A 15,994-nucleotide genomic window follows, 5' to 3' on the forward strand; every position below is an offset into this window, starting at 1 on the left:
TACTTCTCTGCTGAAGAACACTATGGACGGTAACAAATAAATTGGCAAGTAACTGTATAATAAGCGGGATAATGTATAGAACAGCGGTCATTATTGGGAAAATAAGTCTCTTCAGGACGAATCAGACCTGTCGGGGCTTATTTTCCCAATAATGACCGCCGTAGCCTACTATACATTATCCCTTACTTGAAACAGTCATCTGATGTCGTTGTAAAACGTCTGTGTCCTTTTTTTGTTTCCCCACAGTAAACTTGCATTCCAATATATGTGGTCAGTCCTCCTGTTGGTTCCTTCAGGTATCAACAGTAATTACATCAATTTCTGACAGCCTAGCACCAATTTACATAACAGCACCTGAGACCTGTTTCACATCAAAAGCTGAATGTTCATTGGCTGGTGAAAGTGTAAGAGAGAAAAAACACACCAAGATTTCATGCTATGCCTTTACTTAATATCAAGGACACCCCTCATGACCCAACAGGTTTTGTCACACAACAGTGCCATTAATAACATTTATACAGACATGGACATATCGGCTGTAAATTAAGAACAGAAAATCTTGTATCAAGTAACAAAAATCAAGTGATGCAATCCAACTTAAAAAAAAAAGATGAACAGCCCAACCGTATTATCAGGACACAGCAAAAGAGCTTCACACATATATCAGTGACTGTCAAATCTGCATAATATCATTTTTTGGGTGTATCTGTGTGTTGATGGGTGGGAGTCATGGTGTTTTATTTCCATCATTTTTTCAGTTTTCCATCTTCCTTGACCTTCCATAACATAAGCTCCATGCAGGCAGCAGCGTCGTCTGCAGTGTCATGGCCACATACTGGTGAAACATTGATACACACAATTTAAACAAGTACAAATTGACAAAACATGCATTAGATATGAATCCAGTACATTGTGTCAAATACATGATGTTAAGTTGTTTTGTTTGTTTTTTTAGCCCCATTATGATCCATTTCTTTATTTCAATTTAGACTTTGCTTCCGATGAATAGTTGAGTTTAAACTTAACATTCAAATAAAGCAAACGCTGGTATGGTGGCTGTGGCTATCCATGATGATGACAACCCACCACTCTCTTGGATGATCCTCCTGAGGTATTCTGCAGTGAGGTTGTTGAGGGTCAGCTTGTGAGGGGGGCCCAGACGATGGGGGAAGACCACTGATGTGTCCACCACCATCCCATGGAGCAACTATAGTAAAGAGGAACAGATCTGACACTCTTATTACTGAGGCTAGCCTGTTCCATAAAGTCAATTTAACTCTTTAATCATAAAGAGGTACATGAAAAAAAGAAACTGGCATAGCAGCCCAAAACCTTCACCTTAAGTGTACCAATACCACTGCTGATTGACCTTTAAGATGATAACTCAAAATTAAACTATTTGTGTGGACCATAAAAAAAAACTTAAATAAAGAGCAGTGCTACTAAAAAGGCATACAGTGTTGATTGCCAACTACAATATGTACAAATATGACATGTGACTACACTTTCTCTTGTAAATGCAGTCATGTGTCCAAAGTGTTATGATTCATGAGACGGCTTACTTTGACATAGTATTGCTATATTTACATCTTGTAATTTTTCTCTTAAAAACTCATCTTCCCAAAGACCTGTCCACCTTATTCCTAGCCCCTATGATTTGGGCGTGACTTCCTGTGCCGTCACCATCTGAAAATGATGGTTCTGGTTAAGTGACAGGACTCCAATTCCTGTTCTTAGAGCAATCAGTACACTCCAAGAGGGTGAATGCTACTACATTCAAAGTGAGAACTACCAACGCCATTATTATCTACCCCACCCAGCCATCAGGGAAATTAAGTCATTTATAGATGATCCCATGAACTAACAAAAATTTTAATAATTTCTTTCTTTTTTTTTTTTTTAAACATGACATCCAAATAAATATATTCACACAAATGTTGCACAAAGGTAGTCCTGAAGGTAGCCATATTAATATTGACTGGCTTTTTGTTACAAATCTCCTCTTTTACAAATATGCGCACCTTCACCTCAGCCTTCTTTTGAATATCTAGATCATAATCCCAGGTAAGCAAGGAATGCAGAGTAATGTTGGAAAAAGCTTACAGTAGTCACCTTCAGGGCACAGAGGTCTGTTTCCAGGCCATGTCCGATCAGAATGGTGTCAGCACTAATGAAGCTCAGTAAGGTCTCCTGCACCTCTCTTAGGGAGGTGTGGTTACCTTTCACATCTTCCTCACTGATGCCTGAAAACCTTGAAAAGTACAGTGTCAGCGATTGGGTCCTTGGTAGATTAAAAATACATTGATACATTAGGAGTAGTTACTCAAGTGCCTTCATTTGATCAGCCTATATTGGTAATGATCATTGGATATTTTATCTGTTACTTTGTACTTTTACTGGACATATGTATATTTAAGAGTGCTGTGTGTGATATGGAAATTCAATTTCCCAGAGGGAACCTCCCAAAGGGATTAATAAAGTCATGTCTAAGTCTAATGCCAGTGCCTTTCAGCTAGTGACAAGACCACTTGCAAAAGCTGTGTATTCCTAATAACAAAAGTACTAAAAGAACAAGTGCTTTACAATTAACTTTTAGGCACTCTCAGTTTTCATATCATCTTTGGGTTATTTCCAAGGAGAGTCAGAGATTATATCCTTGTTTGAAGCAACAGCCACGTTTCTTATTACTTTACCTTGTGTTATAGTCAATGATCTCATTATCAGGTCTGACAAAGGTGTCATAGACGACTTGCACACTTGAGTTGATCAGCGTCACTCTGGACAGCTCCAGACCATGAATAGTGTAACACTATGAAGATAAACACATAACAATATTGAACGTTTTCAGTGCCTACTTAATTGGAAACAGACAGATGGACCACCAGTCAGCCTTCATTTTCCCAGGAGTTTTTAGTGCCTGGTGGCAGACAACAATGTATAGTGACTCAACCTAAACACTTATGGGGTTATTTTTCTATAGCCAATACATTGTGCAATCAACATTTACTTTATAATGATCGTTAAAGCAAAATAACTGTCTGTCTATTGCCAATCTAAGGCCAGCAAAAAATTAAACATCAACATTCTTTTGTGACTTGGGTAGATGGGGACCTTGTTTTAAAATGTAAAAAAACAGAAAAGGCTACATTGCAACCAAGAGATCCAAAATTGATTTACAAAAGACAAAAAATGTATATGAAAAGACCATATTTACACCCATGATGCGCAGTCGGGCTGGTACTCCCACTTAAGACAGGATGTGCGCCAGCTTAGCAGCTACAGTAAAGATATTTGCTTAAAAAAGGGCGACTGATTAAACTGGGCGAGCTGTTTGGAGCCATTTTATGTTTCCTTTCAGCAGTTATTTTTTTTATTTTAAAAACAAGTCCTGATTTCCTTCAATTATTTGAAATGTTAGTGGACTACACCTTCACCTGACTTTCTATCAACACAGAGGTGAGTAGATAATGATGGAATTTGATTTTTCTGGTGAACTTATCCTTTTTAACTTATCCAAATTGCTGAAAAAGCTATTTCATCATCATTGTGAAACAAAGAACAGGATCTTGTTTTAAAATGTTTCATTCTGTCAATTAATCAGGCTATACTGTTGTATTTAAAAACTGTTATTTTACTTTTGTGTTACTCAGAATTCATGGTCATATACTACCAGTTGTAATCTGATTCACCATTTCACAATCCAAGGAGTAGACCCCAGGACAGCCTGTATCGGAGATTGGTCGGGGTACAGTCAAGACAAATCCATCCAGGCTGAGTGAATCATGGACATGCAACTGTTGAAGACAAACAAAAATGATATAAGAATTCATCGGCTAGTAGATTGGAGGAGGTCTAAAGAGGAAGTCAAGTGATGGAATAATCTACCACTTTCTTTCCTTACCTGAAACACCTGACATCCAGGTGCTCCCATGACTCCCTCACAGCAACTGTAGCGGGTCTCCACTCCACCTGGCACTGTGATCAGTAATGGAGTAGGCTGTATAGTAATTACCTTTTAAGAATTTAGGATGTTTTTAAAAACATAAAACAAGAGTATACTCACCTTTATTCTTAACTGCTTTCCCATAGTGGTAATTACACTCCTCCTTGCGGGTGTGTTTGCCCGTTTGGCTCACAGAATATTCAGCCCCACATCGACAGCAGATCCTCTTGAGGGCTGCAACCAACAAAAACAGAAAAAGACCATCACCACAGAGAAATGTGTATAGAAAAGAAACCCTCGCTGTTGTTTCATATAGCACAGGTTATAGCTGCCCTCTAGTGACATGATATGAGAATGGCATTGAAATGTCTCAGTTGGAGTAAAAGTTATTGGAATATGTTCTGAACTTACGGTCTGCTTTGCCTTTCTTATTGTCAGCAAAAAGAATAGCCGAACCAGGTTTCTCTGGGTGCTGGACAGGATAGTTGCTCTCAATCAGCCTGTCCTCGGTCAAAATGTAGTCCTTCAAACTCTCATATAAAGCCTCATCTTCTGTCAGAAACAAAAATTTACTGAGAAGCTGCCAACATATTTAATGAAATGAAAGTGCATTCAAAGGAAACTCATTTATCTCACCATTTCTTTTTAACCTCCTCAAGTTAAGTGGAACGTTGCCTTTGAATCTATGGCTGCTGAATTCATTTTCATCTGCACCAGAAAAAACATAAATGATTACATATAACTAAATTATGTCTCACAATCGGAGTCAACGTCACGTTTCATGGACAGTTTGAGTTTTCCACAACTTCTGACCTTTAGCAGCAACAGCACTTTGGTTCTTTAGCCTCTTCAGTGCATTCACTGCAACACTCATATATTTGAGTTTGTTCACACTGCGATTGTACACAGTCCTCTCTTCTGCAACTGCCTATCAACAGGGTAAAAATTAAAGGGATTGATATCTAGACTGTAATTTTACAGTGAGGAAGATATTAAGTGGCACAAGCTCACCTTCTCAAAGGCTTCATTGACATTGGCTGTTGTTTTGAGGAACTCCTCTGTGAACATGTTGACATAACGCTGGCGCGTGTCATGCGGCACTTTGTCTTTGGGAGCTTCGCAATTCTGCTTCAATTTACGTTTAGTGGGCACTGGCTAGAAAAAACATTCATCATCAATATTCAACAGATGAAAATTGTCTAACTCACAAACACATTACATTTTTTGAAAACTGGAACAAAGGCTTCTTTTTACCTCTCACCTTAACCATAGCAGCTGTAGAAATGTTGGAGGAAGTGGCCTGACTTGAATGTGCAGATGCAAAGGCCATTGAAGGCTTGCGTGCCGGTGCCGGGATGAGCACAGGCGCTGTTGTGCGGTATCTTTGCACAGTGGAAGCTGCAGGTGGATAATTTGTCTGTTTCACAGCAACAGCATTCGTCTGCACTTGACTGATTGGGGTTAGCACAGAAGTAACTGGGCAGGAGCTGGAAGTTACAGGCAAAGGAAAGGTGCCCTGTGGGAGGATCAGGTGCAAGTTGTTGCCGACTCCAATTACTGCAGTTCCCAAAGGTATGTAGTTCACATAAGCTGTGAAAAGACAAACACACATGCAGATATGATGCACTCAGGCAAAGTGACCACAAGAAAAAAAAAAAAAAACAAAACCTCAGTTTTGAAAGAAATGCTGCTTGATCTACAAATAAGAAAACATCAAACATCAAATGTGAAGACTGACATATGGCACAAAAGTTATGACATTTAAATGTAATAAAGACTTTAAATTTGCTATATCACAATAATGTGTCATTTTTGGTCCCCCACATTTTCATTGTAATATTTAAAATAAATCTCGTCCAGTACAGCCATCCGAAGCTTACCATTTTGCATATGAACAGGCTGCAGGTTTTCAGGGGTTTGAGCTGAAGCAGAAAATTTGCTCTGGGCCTCTGGCCTCCTCCGATAGGTTGGAGAAACAAATGTCTGACCACCTTTAACTTCGGTGGTCAGCATGGAGGCTCTCTGCTGTACCTGCTGGTTCTTGGAATTGACAGCAGGCTGGGATGCAAATCCTGACACTGCAGGCCCACGCAGGGGAACCAGCACCTGGGGCTGAAGTCGGTTTTTAACCACTGGCTGCTGAATGGAGTGAGTAAATCATAAAATGTTCTTAAAATTATAATCACGCTTGAAATTTATATCTGTAATCTCGAGGGGGTAGTGAGCTCAAGAAAAATGGCCTTTCTTGAAAATTTATTTTACATTTGTAACTATGGTCGAGTTTCATATTATCAAATTCCTTAAGTTTTACTACAAGAATGCATGCAATTGGTTTATTTGATCAACCATGTCTTTAAATTAAAGATCTGTGTATTCGTAAAGCAATACTGTTGGATTATTACAGATTTCTCCATTATTAAAAAGATGAGAGCCACCCCCATATAAGAAGACTTAACAGTAACCACGTCATCTGTATGTAGCATTTACTTCTGTATGTTTGGCTTCATGAGCCATCCTCTTCTTTCCTGCCAGTGGTTGGGCTTTAACGTTCCACTCTTCCTTATCTTCATCCATGGCTCCAACCTAAAAATGACAAAGTGAGATTATAGATTTTTTACACTGTGGAAGATTTTTGTTCACCTTGAAATGAGTGTCTTAAAGCATACTTACACACACACTGGGCTGCACATCATTTCCCTTATCCTCGTTGTTTGCCTCCATGAAGATCCTGTAGCATTCTTCCATCGTGTCACTGTCAGACAGCTCAATTTCTGAATAGTTGAGCTCATCTTCATCGTCAGAGCTGGAATCAATGGTTATTACTTCCTTGTTATCCGTTCTCCCCAAAAGCTGCTCAGTTGATGTGGATGATGACTCGGCTATGTATAACAATCTTGAAGCTGAAGAAATGTCCGGAGCCGGTCCTTGGCTGCTGCCTAACACTGATTCTGCTGGCTCCAGGTAGCTTTCAGGTGGAGTATGGTTAACCGCAGCTTCACCCAGCATCTCTCCTGGAATTTTGCTTGACGTTTTCTGGCTGTGGATTAGCACTGATGGTACAGATTTTGTGGAAGACCACTGATTACCATCTCTGTTCTGTGCTGGCAGATCAGTTTTCTGAGATGGCTTGGTGTGTTGTCTTAATTGTGGATCTGACTTGGAGGCTGGGGCTTTATAAAAAAGTGAATTCTTAGATGGAACATTATATGGCTGCAGAGGATTCATTTTCTCAACTTTATGGGGTAGTTCACACTGAGGCAATTCAACCTGAAATGAATTTTCTTCCTTTTCTGCCACCAGATTGTTACAGTTTTGATATTTCTGGTTTGTGGTGGCAGGAGGACTTGCAGCTTCAGGACGTCTATCCACTATCACATCAGCAGTCTTACAATGAGTCATTTCATTGCCTTCCCTTTCCAGATCTTCTGAACCTCCAGTCAAGTCAACTACACTGCCATCAACTGGTATATTTTTGGGTTCTGTGTTTTCATCTAGATCAGATGAACCTGGATTGAATTCACCACTGCAAAAACTATAAACTCTACTTTCTTCTGCTGTGGGTGCAGGTTGAGATCTGACCTTGCACGCCTCAGTATCTGAAAGGCTCAGTTGTGGAGAATGAATTGAATTGGTTGCCGTTTCAACCTCAGCCCATTCCACAACTTTATCCTGGAGGGATTTGCCAGCTACAGAATCATAAGGTTTCTCAACTCGCCCTCTCTTTTTGGCAGGCGAGGGAGGAATGTCAATAATCAAGACGTTGTCTTCATTAGAGTCATCAAGTGGCTCTGGAGATGGCAGTGTGACTGGCTTCTTCTGGTCAGAAGGTACAGCTTTTCTTGCTCTTTTCAAACCTTTACCATGTTTCCCTTTATGCTCTTTACCTGATGAACTGTAAGAGCTCAAGTCAGCAGAAAAGTTGGACAGAGGGTCATACTCCAAATCAGTCCGTGGTTTTGAGTTGTCGACCACGTACTTCTTTGCTCGGGAGAATGTTTTAGTGGAGTTTCCAAGAGAACCTCTGTCTACAGTTTTACTTGCAGTCTCAGACTTGGACACAGAGACATTAGGCACAGTGTTTCTGCTGTCTTGCTGTACAGTCTGGTAGTGAGACAGTCGCCTTTGCTCCTGCTCCACCTCGTGCCTTACAGTTTCAATCTCCTTGTTGATCCGCTCCAGCTCCTGGAGGCATTCGTCTTTGGTCTCATCATTCACTGGTGCTTCACAGTCAGCATACAGATAGCCATTTTGTACTCCTGTTCAAAAGGGATACTAGCATTAGTGATATGACTGAAACCAGGGCTGGCCTTAAAATCACAATATGTTTAGGTCACATCCTGAAATAGATTCCTCTGTATTTTTAAATCTTCTCAAAAAGCACTTCATAAATGTTAGGACATGGTAGACAAAATCAAATAATATTTTAAAAGAAAATGCCCTACTTCAATATGGATACCACTACAATATTTTTGCAGTGACTATTGGTACATTCAAAGAATACAAACAATGGGATTTCTGATCAATAATCATCAGTAATGTGGATATAATGACCAAGTGGGTAAAGAGAGGTATTAGAACAAGTAGAGCAATCTGGTCAGTTTAGAAAGTTTCATTTTTACTGTCATGTAGCTTTTAAAACAAGGAGTAGACAACACTTCTGCATATCACAATATATCAATATCAAAAATGATTATAGTCCCTTATCAGGATAACAATATATAGTCTACATTTCCAAGCCTGATTTTAAAACTACTACAGGGTACGATTGGATTAAGTATAAATGAGCTGTGCAGAGTGAAGGTGTGGTGACCTGTGGTTGCCAGAAAACATCTTTACACTTACAGAAATTGTGTCTTGGAACCATGATTTTGGATTGTTTTACATGGATGGCAAAATTATTAAGGGAAAAAATGTGATCCACTTCATATTAGCTCGATTTTAAACCCTTCTTCAAAAGAGGAAGATGCGAGCCTCGTGTATTGTTCAAGTTTTTCTTAAATGTAAGCGTTAACCAACGGCTTAGTTTAATAACCACTCTACTCTTAAAGAACACTATGTTTCCAGCAAAAAAAGCAGAATATGTTGACAGTAAAAACTTTTAACAGGAAACATTTGGGTTACGTTAGCGTTAGCGGGCTAGCATACCTCAAAACACTGACCTGCACGTATCGATGATTTATTGGAGGCACCGAACGTATCCCGCAACTCTGTCACATGTTTGTACAAACAGTGTGGCCGCTCACAAAGCCCACGTTTGGATATAGGACAATTTATGTCAGCGAAAAGACCGGACGAGGGAAACATTAGCAAAAAAAATGCCACTTTTCACGACCCGCAAGCCCGCTTGATTTAGCTAATTAACTAACCGTTGGAAAGCAGGTGCGCCAACTGGAACCTTTGGTGACAGCAGTCTCAAATTTATAGGCTCTCGAGACGACAATAAAATTATAAAGTGTTTAATCCCTAAAATAGATATTTTTACGTGAAATAAAATTAAAATTGTCCTCCGAATGAATATAACACACTAACTTTCCTGTTATTTATTTATTTTTAAATTGCAGTTCATGGTGTCGCAGCAATTCCTCCACGTCGGCAGATGGCGCTGCTACGCAAACCTAAACTGGGACTTACAGCGACAAAGTAGTCTCCGTGTCTGGTACACTTTAAGACCCGCAAGCACCACAACAGCGGTCTTAAATGACGTATTAAATAACAAAAGATACATTAAGTTTAAGTTGTTTGAAATGGATATGAGCGAAGATGAGATGGAAGAGGATGAAGCCGAGTGGAAGAACAGTTTCGTGGATTCAGTCCCATTAAGCAGCCCCGCTACTGCTTCTGGTAAAGTATGACAGGAGAAACTTTCAGCAACCAGCTTGTTTTGGCTTTCGGTTGGCTTTTGACGTGCAGAGACTCGTGTAGTGTCGGCTGTCTTCATGTTTCAGATGGTAATTATTGAATAAGCAATCTCAGTTTCAGGTCCAAGCCACAGTAAGACATCAGGACCTACACCTGCACACAGAGTCATACTGCACTTCGACCTTGACTGCTTCTATGCTCAGGTGGAAATGATGAGAAACCCAGCACTGAGAGAAGTACCTTTAGGTCAACTGATTTAACTACTACAATGCCTCCTCTGTACCTGTCAGATGTGTTTCTGTTAAAGCCCAGAATTCTTTTGTGGTTCAATGATGTGTCTCGTCTTCAGGTATTCAGCAGAAATACATCATAGTCACCTGTAACTATGTGGCAAGGGAGCTGGGTGTCACCAAGCTGATGTCTGTTGCTAGTGCGAAGGAGAAATGTCCTCAGCTGGTGCTGGTCAAAGGAGAAGACCTGACACACTACAGAGAAATGTCCTATAAAGTGACAGGTAGGGAGGATCAGTGCATCACATATAAATTATCAGCGAACAAAGCTACAACTAAATACAACATTCTGCTGATAGTATGCAGTATTCAGCATTTATAGTAATATCCACCCCAAACACACTCGGTACACAGATGTGGCCAGTAAATCCAAGGTCCATTTGCTGTTAGGTGGTTGTAGCAGAAAATAATTAATCTACCTTTAAGCATTGATGTGAAACAACAAAAATATCAGGTTTTGGTTTTAGTCTCTCAGTGATAAAGGGAGAGATTCTTTTTAATTTTTTATTTTTTTTTTTTGGCCTTTCATGGCTTTATACGATAGGACAGCTTGAGAGATGACCGTAAAGGGGATGAGAGAAAGGGGGCATAACATGCAGCAAATGGCCACAGGTCCGATTTGAACCCTGGGCGGTTGCAGCGACGACACTCTGAGGCACCCCAGAGTTTCATCCTTTTTAACATTTTCCACTTACAGGTCCCCCAAATAGCCAAAATATAGTGCAAAAACAAGACGTGCATTTGAGTAAGGAGCAAGAGAGTCACTCTTTTCTCAACATTTCTTGTTGTACTGCCCCTTTGACCGTAGCCTCTGCTTTACTCATTTGCACATACAGTGTACCCCACAGATTAGCGCAAGGAGGTAATGCTAACATCATGTATATTTTCTGTTCGTGTGCTCGTCCTCCTTTACCTTGTCTTGTCCTCCATCAAGAGCTGCTGATGTCCTATTGTCCACTGGTAGAGAGGCTGGGATTTGATGAAAACTTCATGGATGTCACAAAGATGGTAGACGCAAGGCTAGCGGAGACGCAAGTGTCAAACAACTTGTCATTTAAAGGCCACGTCTACAACCATTTCAGTAAGTCACATTTGTTCCCCTGGTGTGTAGCTGTACATCTACGACATCTGGCTCATGGACAACAGGAAATGAGTTGTGAAACAAGCCAAGATGCCTAAACTTGTCAAATATTTGCATTGCACTTTCAGTTTCCGACCATGTGAAGAGTTTTGAATTTCAGGTTTTCTCAACTGCCGACAGCATGATTTTCTGTTGTTCATTTCCTGCTCAGGTGCAGACGTTGAAGCCAGTGATCATCCAAGTTTGGCTTTAGGTTCACACATTGCAGCAGAGCTGAGAGAAGCCATCCACAGCAAACTGGGTCTGACCGGCTGTGCTGGCATCGCCACAAACAAGCTACTGGCCAAACTGGTGTCCGGCTCCTACAAACCCAATCAACAAACCACACTGCTGCCGGAGAACGTTAGCGACATCATGGGCTGCCTGAGCAGTCTCCGCAAAGTACCAGGTGTAGATGTTCAGCTCATGTTGAATTATTTGTCAATTCAAAACTCTTGTTTGGGTTTCTTTAATCGTATCATGTATCCCTGTTGATACATCTGTGGTCCATTCATCTATTCTTAGGGGTGGGTCACCAAACGGCTAAGAGACTTCAAGCCCTGGGTTTGGTCAGTGTGAAAGACCTACAGCTCTTCCCATTGAATGACTTGGTGAGAGAGTTTGGAGGTCCCACTGCTCAGCGCTTGAGGAATCTGGCCCTCGGTGTTGATGACACACCCGTCACAACTACAGGGGCTCCCCAGGTAGGAAATTACCAATGAGTACTTAAGACAAAGGGGTGTATGGCTGCATCCAAATATCCAGACTTTTTCGGACTAGCAGACTTGCAGGGCAAGTTCAAACTCACATTTCATCCAGTCCACAAGGGGGCTTCAAGCAGACATTCTGCAGACTTCCAGGGAGTCTGCTTGGGCTGCAGATTTCACCCGACTTTACTCATTTGTTTACCTACAAATCACTGCAATATCGATAAATTAAAATAGTCATAACAGCCAGAAAATCAAAGCAATTGTGTGGTTCAATTGTCCAGGTAAAGTCATGAACCCTGTTGATATCATTATTGTCGTAGTTCCTCGTTAATGTCCCTTTTGATGTTAACATTTAATTTTTTATCCTTTTTCCCCCTTAAGTAGTGTCTTTTCTGTTTCAGTCTCTCAGTGACGAAGACTCCTTCAAGAAAATCTCATCCACTAAAGATGTTTTAGAAAAGATTCAAGAACTCCTGAGCAGTCTGGTGGAGAGGTGAGTTATTTTGTCAGCTCATTTAAACCTGTCATCCAAGCTACTGAATCTAACCTTGGTCGTCTGTTTGAAAACTAGGATGCAAAAAGATGGCAGGCAGCCTCAAACCTTCCGACTTACCATCCGTAGATACTCGGCAACCAACAAGTGGTTCAGTCGGGAGAGTCGTCAGTCTCCAATTCCCAACCACATAGGACACAAGATCACTTCTGGTGAGCTTGTGGACACTAATAAAAGCAACACTTTTCCAGAGGAAAACCCTGAAATGAATATGTGGCTTTATGGAATAAATTTAAAAGAAAAGTTCACTGTGACATCTAGCTTTGACTGCTTCATAAACAAAAAAAGCGCCTGTAATGTCAGTCAAGATTCTCAGTCATCCAAGTCATGTTGTATCTAGGTGTCTAGTTGTAGCATATCTAGATCAGCCCATTACATCTCATCCTGTCAACTTTTACCTCTAAACTTCTAGGCTTTACATTTTGTTAAATGAGAACTTTGCACAATTTTATTCCAAAGTAAGTATGTTAACCCTCCTCAGTTGTTTTTTTATTGCTTCTGTAATGTCTCTATAGGCAGCACCGGTGATGCTGTGATTCAGCTGGCCACACTGGCAATGAAACTCTTCCACAAGATGGTGGACAGCAGCGCAGCCTTCCACCTCACCCTCATAAATGTTTGCTTCAGTAACCTTCAGACGAGGGGAGCTGCCACCAGTGGAAAGGGCTCCATTACATCTTTCTTTACACACAGCACATCTCCCAAAAAAACACAAATCTTCTCAACTCAGAGCCAGGTAATACATTGAAGTCATACAGTGTAATCTGTCTTTTTTTTTGATGGTATCTTCATCACGGTATCAGAAGGTTTTAAGAAGCGTTGAATTTCAGATTTCTCTTACAGATGGCAGACTCTTCTAGACTAGACTGGACTTTCTATATTTGAAAGAGAAGCATCAAATCCCTTGTCCCTTGCTGCAGTAGCTTGGAAGCTCATCATCTCTTAATGTTTATAATTGTTTAAATTAAACCATCAATTGATTTTGTTTCAACAAATCCAGGTCACATTCATTTAATGAATCATATATGAATATACCGCTGGGAAGTACAGAATAATGTCAGCAAATGATACGAAATTGGAGGCCATGTAGTTTCTACTGGTTCTCTGTCATATTGCCATTCTTGGGTCACTTTTATAAAACATATATTAAATAACATTATATGTGGTATTAAAAATGTCATCAAAAGACCAAAATTTTAAGTTGTTAAAACCTTCACTCTGCTGCCACATGATTTTGCCTTCTTAGAAATACTGTGTAAGTACTCAGAATTTCTTGAAAATCAATTGCTCCTCCTTTTTTATTTTCCAACAGGATGGTTCCTCTCAGAGTGGGGATATTCACTTAATGGACCATCAGTCCAGTGCACACAGTGTGATAACTCAACATGCCACACAAAAGACGGCAGCCGCAAAAAGCCCTTGTAGCTCTGAGGCAGCATTACATGGGTTCAAAATAGAACAAAGCCCTGATGTTGCTGGAGAGGACCCTCCGCTTCAGGAAGTATCCTGCCCTTTAACGAGGTCAGACTTTGATGAAACAAATAAATCAGGGACTCGTCGTTTGCCCCCAAATGTTGACCCTGAGGTGTTCAGGCTTCTCCCTGAGGAAATCCAGAAGGAACTGTTATCTCCTGCCTACTCAAGCTCTCTCCCCAGCTCTTCAGTGAGCTCAGGCAAAGTTGTTGATGTCCCCAACATAACAGAAAACAAGTCTTCATATTCATTAACAGACTCACCAAATTTTAAAGACATAAAAGAGCCTGTGAACAAATTGGATCCATCTAACAGGCCGACCATAGCTAATAACCACAGTCCTGCATATGTAAGTGTATTTCCAGGAGAAAACGTCATAGGAGAAGGGAGACTGTCATCCCACCAGTCTTCTGACTGCGAGTTCCCGGGAAGTGTGGACCCTAAGGTGTTTTCTGAGCTTCCACCAGATGTGCAAAGGGAGCTGATGACGGAATGGAAGCAACAGAAGCCGGTCCTGAAGACCACCTCATTCAGGAAACCAGGGAAAGGCTCGAAGACCAAAGACCGAAAGGCTGCAGGAAAAAGCAGTCAGGCAAACAATTTGTTCAAGTATTTCAAACCTGCTTAGTGAGAGACAAGTTATGTTGTTGTGTTATTTTGCCTAAAAGCATTTATTTCTTATTGTAGAGTTGTTGTAGTTTGATACAGGAAGTGAACAAAGTTGGTGAGGCTTTTTTCTTTATTCAAAGTTAAGAAGGCAGCTACACAAGTACGGAGGACCAGAGGTATCATAACATTTATATTTAATTTATTGCTAATTGAACAATAAAAACTGGATTTAATAAAATATTTTATAAAACATAAAGTGATCCACAAATACATTCACTAAATTACTAGGTTATTTGTCAGTGATGTATGAACATTTGATTATAGGTATATTGATGGGATGATATATTCTTTAGCAAATTAAGTAACACTTAAAATTAACAAATTAATACATGGTGAATTTGTAGTTAATAAAATTTAGGTAATTGTTGTTTTGCTGTTAACAAATATTGAAATTCTTTATGAAGCAATATTCTGTTGTAAAGTTGCACCTAATGTGAATAATGCTTTGCAAGTACACAAATACTGTGTAGTTTATTTATAGATATCAGATGGCCAGAATAATGTTGTAACTTGTTTTTATAAAGCATTTCATCAATTGTTCGCAGTGAAGTAACTATTAACTAGAGAATATATTATTAATTCATGATGGTTTATTACAAAATGTGACTACAAATTATTTTAATAATTATTTTCATCCTCCATTTAAATATACATTACTAAAGGAATGTTTAACTTTATATTTTTTAAGGATTCATTAATTAATTTGTAAAATATTTTATTTGGTCTTGTTACTGTCTAATTAGATATGAGTGAATTGAATGCTTTATAACTATTTTCCTGACATCTGTGGTCCTTCATACACAACTGTCTATACTTGCTCACACTATGGTTCAATAGAAGTTTTATAGGCACCAAAATTATTATTTATAGAGAGTTGCTGATTTCTGATTCATCACTCACAAACAGCAAAACATGTGCATTAACATTAACAAAATAACAGAGAATTGCAGTGGGAAAAATGTAACTATAAGATCCAAAACAACAGAATCAATAATTGATTGATCATTGTGTTAATTAATCAGACATAACAAACTACAGCCTTTAAAAAATTATCATCGAGTGTGAGCCAAATAACTAGGGGTGCATTTACAAGCTTTCAGCGCTTCCTAGCCTAGGTTCAATGCTGTAGAACAATATAGAAGGTGGACATTTTCTACCATCTCTAAAAATAATTCATGTTCAGGCTCCAATTTTGAGTTCTATAAACATGCAACAAAGACAAAAAACATCAGCTTGGCATTGATAATTACGTGTTAAGTGTTTTTGGGGTTTTTTGTCCTTGCCTGTATTTCAGTGTAAATATGGACATATGTCGCCTTTTTGAAATAAGCTTATGTTGTTTATAAAAGTAAAGTCTGATTTCAAAGAACTTACAAA

At 39.6% G+C, this 15,994-nt stretch overlaps 2 protein-coding genes across 8 annotated transcripts; one reads left to right on the forward strand and one right to left on the reverse strand.

Moving 5' to 3' along the window:
- Positions 1-429: 429 nt before the first annotated feature.
- LOC115581443 (RNA exonuclease 1 homolog) lies at positions 430-9,341 on the reverse strand. 5 transcript variants are annotated; one of them, XM_030416515.1, is made up of 16 exons: positions 9,103-9,341; positions 6,614-8,199; positions 6,431-6,526; positions 5,824-6,079; positions 5,205-5,533; positions 4,955-5,098; positions 4,757-4,871; positions 4,580-4,651; positions 4,355-4,495; positions 4,064-4,177; positions 3,902-3,975; positions 3,690-3,794; positions 2,694-2,809; positions 2,113-2,251; positions 1,087-1,207; positions 430-835 (listed from the first exon to the last, which is right to left on the reverse strand). In XM_030416515.1, the coding sequence occupies exons 1-16, from the start codon at positions 9,245-9,247 to the stop codon at positions 747-749; spliced, it is 3,642 nt and encodes a 1,213-aa protein (XP_030272375.1). In that variant the 5' UTR covers positions 9,248-9,341; the 3' UTR covers positions 430-746. The 5 variants fall into 5 exon arrangements, with proteins under 5 accessions (XP_030272375.1, XP_030272373.1, XP_030272372.1 ...); XM_030416513.1 differs by having other exon boundaries at positions 2,104-2,251; XM_030416512.1 differs by having other exon boundaries at positions 2,104-2,251; positions 4,355-4,492; positions 5,824-6,082.
- Positions 9,342-9,531: 190 nt separating this feature from the next.
- Positions 9,532-15,986, forward strand: poli (polymerase (DNA directed) iota). Of its 3 annotated transcripts, none has more exons than XM_030416518.1 (10): positions 9,532-9,784; positions 9,917-10,048; positions 10,152-10,316; positions 11,027-11,173; positions 11,385-11,621; positions 11,738-11,916; positions 12,324-12,415; positions 12,494-12,627; positions 12,991-13,211; positions 13,319-13,781. In XM_030416518.1, exons 1-10 carry the CDS (start codon positions 9,688-9,690, stop codon positions 13,358-13,360), a joined length of 1,446 nt encoding a protein of 481 aa, XP_030272378.1. In that variant the 5' UTR covers positions 9,532-9,687; the 3' UTR covers positions 13,361-13,781. The 3 variants fall into 3 exon arrangements, with proteins under 3 accessions (XP_030272378.1, XP_030272377.1, XP_030272376.1); XM_030416517.1 differs by lacking the exon at positions 13,319-13,781 and adding an exon at positions 13,788-14,576 and having other exon boundaries at positions 9,533-9,784; positions 9,923-10,048; XM_030416516.1 differs by lacking the exon at positions 13,319-13,781 and adding an exon at positions 13,788-15,986 and having other exon boundaries at positions 9,535-9,784.
- The last annotated feature ends 8 nt before the right edge of the window (positions 15,987-15,994 follow it).

Source organism: Sparus aurata, chromosome 5 (assembly GCF_900880675.1).
Source record: "Sparus aurata chromosome 5, fSpaAur1.1, whole genome shotgun sequence".
Classification (NCBI taxonomy): domain Eukaryota; kingdom Metazoa; phylum Chordata; class Actinopteri; order Spariformes; family Sparidae; genus Sparus; species Sparus aurata.

What these genes read in the sequence shown, in the direction of transcription:
- LOC115581443 (XM_030416511.1), bottom strand. Translation starts at nt 9,247, where the DNA reads ATGTTTCCCTCGTCCGGTCTTTTCGCTGACATAAATTGTCCTATATCC. An exon ending in TCAATGAAGCCTTTGAGAAG is followed by an intron (nt 4,872 to 4,954) that starts GTGAGCTTGTGC and finishes CCCTGTTGATAG; the next exon opens with GCAGTTGCAGAAGAGAGGAC. An exon ending in ATCATTGACTATAACACAAG is followed by an intron (nt 2,252 to 2,693) that starts GTAAAGTAATAA and finishes GTACTTTTCAAG; the next exon opens with GTTTTCAGGCATCAGTGAGG.
- poli (XM_030416516.1), top strand. Translation starts at nt 9,688, where the DNA reads ATGGATATGAGCGAAGATGAGATGGAAGAGGATGAAGCCGAGTGGAAG. An exon ending in CAACTACAGGGGCTCCCCAG is followed by an intron (nt 11,917 to 12,323) that starts GTAGGAAATTAC and finishes TTTCTGTTTCAG; the next exon opens with TCTCTCAGTGACGAAGACTC. An exon ending in AGGACACAAGATCACTTCTG is followed by an intron (nt 12,628 to 12,990) that starts GTGAGCTTGTGG and finishes ATGTCTCTATAG; the next exon opens with GCAGCACCGGTGATGCTGTG.